Source organism: Taudactylus pleione, unplaced genomic scaffold, assembly GCF_031769625.1.
Source record: "Taudactylus pleione unplaced genomic scaffold, aTauple2 ptg000032l, whole genome shotgun sequence".
Classification (NCBI taxonomy): Eukaryota; Metazoa; Chordata; class Amphibia; order Anura; family Myobatrachidae; genus Taudactylus; species Taudactylus pleione.
Genome location: NW_028284434.1, coordinates 10,102,448 through 10,109,141, shown reverse-complemented (window position 1 = coordinate 10,109,141; position 6,694 = coordinate 10,102,448). Strand labels below are relative to the sequence as shown.

Sequence of the window (6,694 nt, the reverse complement as noted above, 5' to 3'; positions counted from 1 at the left end):
ATTATTTTGCATTATTCACATTTGCTAATATCTTAAAATAATTAGCTATGTCGCCTTGCTGCTGAGTACACACAAATAAGCATACCATGCATTATTGCTGGCTGTGCAGAATTGTGTATACTACATTCTCCATCATGATGCATTTACTAAATTTGGCTACAATTGAATATATATATATATATATATATATATATATGTGTGTGTGTTGTATGCATTTTTAATCCTTATTTTTTTTTTTTTTAAAGAACATCTTTGAAAGTCCAGAGCATAACACTAGTGAGCTATACAATAAGAAGTGTAGTTGGTCAAAAATTCTAAATAGAGACATACTGTATCACTATCCAGTTACAACAAATTTGGCAAGTGCAGATTTTCAAAACTTGGGACTGTCCCTGGAAAATTAGGGACAATTTCTAATTATGGGTCACTGCTCTCTCGACTTCAATAAACTCTGCGTGTGGCAATATAAGTCTGCATTATATTATATGATTGCACATTACACTAATACATATGTTACATTTATAAATATGTGTAAGGAGGAGAAGAGTGTAATTTCAGTTGCCAACTCTGGCAGCAAAATAGCCCATCCACAGTCCTGTACACTTGCATATATAATGCTAAAAATATAGTTAAGCACTTGCATGAAATGTAGACAATGAAGACAATAAAATGTAACCTTTAAGCATCAAAAATACTACTGTATATACTTCTGTGTACACTCCTGAGGCTTGCCTGAGTATGTTTAAAAAAACGCAGCGTTTATCGCAAATATATAATAATAATGCTATGGGTATATATATATATATATATATATATATATATGTATATATATATATATATTCATATATATATGTATATATATATATATATATATATATACATACATACCCATAGCATTATAAGATGCAATTTTGTGTCCTGTAAAATTAGGGCTGTGAAGCAAGTATGATCCTTTAAGATTCTGAAGTGAGATTGTTGACAAAATCTTCATTTAGATTCCACATGGAATATAAATAACCTTCATTAGCCAGCAGGTTTTACAGTCCTCCTTAGGAAGAATTTATCTTTGACAGGGTCTCCTTTACTACTGTATATGGTATGGGGTGGTGTTTGAAAGGTATATAAGCAGGGTCCTATAAGTGGGTAGGCACAAGTCAAAGATTTCTTCCATTGGAAAATTGCCTAAGGTGAGTTACATACAGTATACTCTCCGCTTTATCAGTCTCTGGGATTCTAACTTGGTTCAGCTTGGAAGTGTAGAAGAACTTTCATGAATAGGACATCATTTCTGTTATTAACCAACAAGGAAAAATACCAGATTGGAACAAAGTCTGCTATCATTTCTGGACTACAGTTAATACAAAGGAATAATTTTCGTGGGCCGGCAATCAACGAAACCTCTGCAGTTAATCCCCCGATATTCACCTTTCAACATCTGCTCCATGTACCAACCTTTTAAGGCATTTTTGCCACACAAAAGGAGCCTGGAATTTTTCCTCAGACAGTGTTTCTCGCACAACAGTCACCCCTATACAAACAAGGGCTAGAGGTCTTATGTTGTATTTGGGGTGCTTCCTAAAGCTATTATTAATGTTCTCTGTGCCAATAACTTGTTGCATGGGTGTAGACTGTGCACTAGATCTTACTATAAAATAAATGTGCTGATATATTATGTTTAGCTGTTGGAACATGTATATTTATGATGAAATAATACAGATATTGGGTCAGCTAAATGCTGGCACTATTTAATAGGCTGACAGATACGTATAGTATTTTGTAGGGCTTCGGCTGCATGATAAAAATTGTTAAATTTAAATAGTGGGTTTTAAATCTCATATGCAGCATCTTTAGATATTATCTTAGCACTTTATATACTTACTAACCTCAGTAAAACATATCCTGCTTCATGCATTTCATATTAAATATTACGGTTTCTGGCAATGTGTAATAAATCATCTATCTCTTATTAGATCTAAGATGGCTTTTGCTGGTATCCTGAATGACGCTGATGTCGCAGCTGCTCTGAAGAGCACTGAAGGTATTGTACCATCCATCCTATTTAATACCTTTAACTCCCATCACTGCTGTTGTGCACTAATGTGTCCAGGTCATTGTAGGTCAACTACCTAATAGCAATTGTGCCTCCTTGTGGTGGAAAGTAAAACTGCAAATTAGTCACATTATAGGGTTTCTTCCCATAAAATGAGAGTTATTGACAAACACTGAGCTGCACTGAAATTATAGCAACCAATCAACAATTATAGCATTTATCTGCAAAATACTGTAGACACTGTAAGCAAGATTCAATGCAAAATATAAACAAGTACAAAAAATATCAGTTTCTCAAAATGAAGGGTAGATTTTACCAGTATGCAGTAAATACCTGTCTTTGCCAATAGGAACCTGGACAATGAGGCTTATTTACTAATAATGCAAAACCTATAAATGTGTGCAAACTAAACATTAATGCAATAGATAATAAATATGAAGACCTCATCTGCATTATTAGAGTGACTAGCTGCATGCAATTTTAATTGCAATATAAATACGAAAGGGAAATCAATGTCAGAGCACATCCTCAGTAGTACAACTATCTCAAAATAACCAGCACTATAGAAATACAAGGTATTGGACTTGGTTCATATTTTGATTAAAACATGCTTTAAACATCAATGAAATGCAGTTAAAATAATGTGCACTTACCTAACTACTTAGGCTGAAATATTACTTGAAAATTATTATTTATTCTAGCTAGTTGCACTATAACTTCAAAAATTCTTTGAACGTGCTTATTAATAGATAGAGTTTTGTGCAGTAATAGAAAGTATCCGTTGCCCAGTCCTTTCTCATATTCCACCATGTAATGACCCTCTCTGTTGTTTTCATTCAGCCAAGGACTCTTTCAACTTCAAAGATTTCTTTGCCAAGTCTGGCCTGAGCAAAAAGTCTGGTGATGCCAAGAAGATCTTTGAGATCTTGGACCAGGACAAGAGTGGTTTCATTGAGGAGGCAGAACTGAAGTGAGTAGCAGAATCTTCACCCATAGTCATACAAGTCAGTGGGGGTGGAGTTAAAATTATTTGCAGAGTTTAACAGCCAAAGACGTGAGTTATTTAAATAAATACATTTTATAATACAAATCAATTTTCAAGGGAAGTCAGAGCCCCTTTGAATAAAAATATAATATGAGAAGTAATGTACCAATGTACCATGTATTGTGATGCTGACATATTCGGTATTTCCAATATAGTTATTTATATGGCTGGAAATATTCTGCTACATTTATTAAGTATGCCTGAAAACAGAAGCTGGTATGGCACTATGGGACTAGTATATTAAATACAGTAGCAGATCCCCATCCTGAAGTAAAATGATGCTGTCATTCAAAACAGTGGTGTGAATTGTGAGGAAAGGCGGTGTAATATCAGGGAAATGGGCCCATTGGGGAATGATGGGATCATGGAAAAAATGTAAAATCAGGAGATATAAAATGAGGATTTCATTGCATATATTGTTATATGTTTCATGTATGTAGAGAGTACACAGCGTTGTAGAAGATATGTTTATTTCAGCTACAGTTTTTTATTAGGAAGCTGAGCTGTTATCAGAGTTGTCTTTCTGGCAGACCTGCAGACTCCAATGGTTCTAAAGACGGCAAATGGAGGTCTTCACCATAGCATCCAATCAGTTTACAGCTATCTTTGTGTAGAATGCACTAGATAAACATTTACTGGAATTTGATTGGTTGCTATGTTCACCACCTCAACTTGTCCTCTTTAGATGGTTTGATGAATCTCCCGAATAGTCTCAAACGTTTCAGCCATAGAACTGTCCTTTGCAGTCTCTCAGCGAGTTTTTGACACTCTCTTCTGTCCTACCATGCTCAGACTGTTCCTGAAGAACTTCAAGGATTCTGCCAGAGAACTGACCGATGGTGAGACCAAAAAGTTCCTGTCAGCTGGTGATTCTGATGGTGACGGCAAAATTGGAGTTGAAGGTAAATATGTTTTATATGGTGTATTGTTTCTCCCTACCACTGCTAGATAATTTGAATATCTGTAAATCAGTTTAAAATCAACTAACTTTAGATGCAGATGGTGGCAATGTCATCATTGCAGGAAGATAGAGAGACCCATAGGCGCTACACACTTGTCAATAGCAGTTGCTCTTCCAGTATCTGCACTCAATGCTATCTTTCATCCTGCATAGTGAAGCTCAAAACAGACCACATCACCAGGATCCCCCCCCCCCACACACACACACACACACCCCACCTTGCCATGTAGTGAGTAGGGTATTTTTGTAATGCATTTTTAAGATTGCTTAGATACCATATTTTTATAAGGTAAATTCCACTAATTTATACAGAAAAGTGGAGTATTTCAATGAATTGAATTTCAAATCCCTCTTTTTGTTGCACCTACAGCTTTAGGCTGCCTACCATTGATAATTTATGTATATATAATTACGCAATGGGATGGGCTGGGCACACATAAAAACCAAGGTCTAACATGGGCGTGATGTTTTGAAGAACTCCAAGTGTCTCCCTTATACTAGTCTTGATAAATTATATTTCTAAATGTTGATGTATTAATAATACGCACTTGGTTTGGCACATCTCTTGCAAGACCATAATACTAAATATATACATTTCCTTCTAACCTAGTTTATTGCAGATATATTTATTTATAAAAAGAAAAAATCCCCTCTTAATTCTGTAGGGTAAATGTAACAGCCAGCAACATGCAGGCACCGGCAAATCTAGGCCTAAGTTTTAAAGGGGCAATCATTTAAAGGTCAAAACCAAGATAAATTTGCCTTTTAAATGATTGCTACTCTAAAGCCTAGTGCAGACTCGCCGCAAAATTGCCGAAGCCTGCAAGTCACTGGCTGTTCCATTTACCTCTGTATATTATTGAATGACAAACAGCTTAGAGTAATACAAAACATTCATTGCAAATGGAGATAAGTTTAGCAAAAAGTCCAAAATAAATCATAAGTAGTTAAAAAAATAAGAACTGAAAATGCCAGAATGAAAATGACAGGTTAAAGTTAGCGCTATTTGCAAACTCCCTAAAGTCATTGCTATTTGCAAACCCCTAACCCCTATTACCAACTTGTGCTGTTGCTATGACCACAGATACATGTTTTTATTTTTTCTGTTGTCTTTATCTAATGCTTTTGCATATATATATACATATATATATATATATATATACCAGCCAGCGATGATCCGGCACTCAGTATACTAAAGTGATGTGCTCCGGTGCCCTCCTGTTAGAGGAGAACACGTCCCCACCATATAGACAACACAGTAGGTGGCACTCGGAGGCTTGTAGAGAAGTGCAGAATTTAATCAGTCATCGACGTTTTGGGGTAACACACCCCTTCATCAAGATGCAGCAAACAAAATGGTTTGCTGCATCTTGAAGAAGGGGTGTTTTACCCCGAAAACGTTGATGACTGATTCAATTCTGCACTTCTCTACATGCCTTCGGGAGCTGCCTGCCGTGTTGTGTGTATATATATATATATATAGATATATATATAGTTACTCAGTAGATAAAATAATTATATATAAGAAAATGTTTAACTTGACTGAACACAATATTATCTGCCTCTAAATTATTCTTGATATGAATTCTGGTTCTTTTGACATATAAAAGGTAAAACGTTATTAATTTGATTTTTTTATATCCACTTTCAGAATTCCAGGCATTGCTGAAGGCTTAAAGCAACTTCTTAATGGAAGAACAGTTTTTAAAAAAATTAATCCCCATTTTTATTTCTGTTTAACTGAAGGGTTAGTGGAACCTGGTTAACAAAGTTAATGTTTGCCCCGTTAAAGAGGGTAGGTTTCTTTTCCAACACCCACAAGCAAAATTCAATGCCATCTTCCCTATCAGTAGAGCCATACTATGTTCTCTTCAGCACGCGACATCAGGATCCTGAGCTCCCACAACTAGAAGCTTAGCTCATGGACAAAACAATGCCTTATTTATTTATATATTTTTTACATTGATAATGCACTTCCAGCTGTTTGTACTATTGCAACTTTTGTAAATCCACACATTGATGATGTCTAGTCTTGATGTCTTCATGGATAACTTAAAACAGCAAGGATGATGTAAAGACAATGCTATCAATTAAAAGGACATTTTCGAATCAGTCTGTGTCTTGTGGTTTAGTATTTTTAAAACATAGATGTTACAACTACTTTTCAATCCTAATATAGGGTTTAATACGTCATTGTAAATTAGACATTCACTATATCTCTTTATCTATCTATCTATCTATCTATCTATCTATCTATCTATCTATCTATCTATCTATCTATCTATCTGTCTGTCTGTCTGTCTGTCTGTCTGTCTGTCTGTCTGTATGTCTGTCTGTCTGTCTATCTGTCTGTATATATGTCTGTGTGTCTATCTATCTCTTGTGCTCATATATTTCTGCCCATTCTTCTGTTTATTGGAATCTTCTTGTCATCCATATCTGTTAGACTACTAATTATTAATATATATATTGCAACCTCTACTGTAAGTGGTTTGTAGTTGTGTCAAGCTGAAGCTGTTAATAAAGTTTAGAAAAACAAAAGTATAGTGAACTAGTGTAACCTCTGACATACCTATTCCAGGGTGTTGATAATTAACTGTGTTGTCACTCACCGATGGTGATACAGTTCACAGCAATA

General features: G+C 35.2%; 1 protein-coding gene across 1 annotated transcript; it reads left to right on the top strand.

Moving 5' to 3' along the window:
• Window positions 1-1,097: 1,097 nt before the first annotated feature.
• Window positions 1,098-6,168, top strand: LOC148538958 (parvalbumin beta-like). The gene is made up of 5 exons (XM_088451862.1): window positions 1,098-1,187; window positions 1,971-2,038; window positions 2,891-3,020; window positions 3,888-3,997; window positions 5,708-6,168. The coding sequence occupies exons 2-5, from the start codon at window positions 1,978-1,980 to the stop codon at window positions 5,731-5,733; spliced, it is 327 nt and encodes a 108-aa protein (XP_088307988.1). The 5' UTR covers window positions 1,098-1,187; window positions 1,971-1,977; the 3' UTR covers window positions 5,734-6,168.
• The last annotated feature ends 526 nt before the right edge of the window (window positions 6,169-6,694 follow it).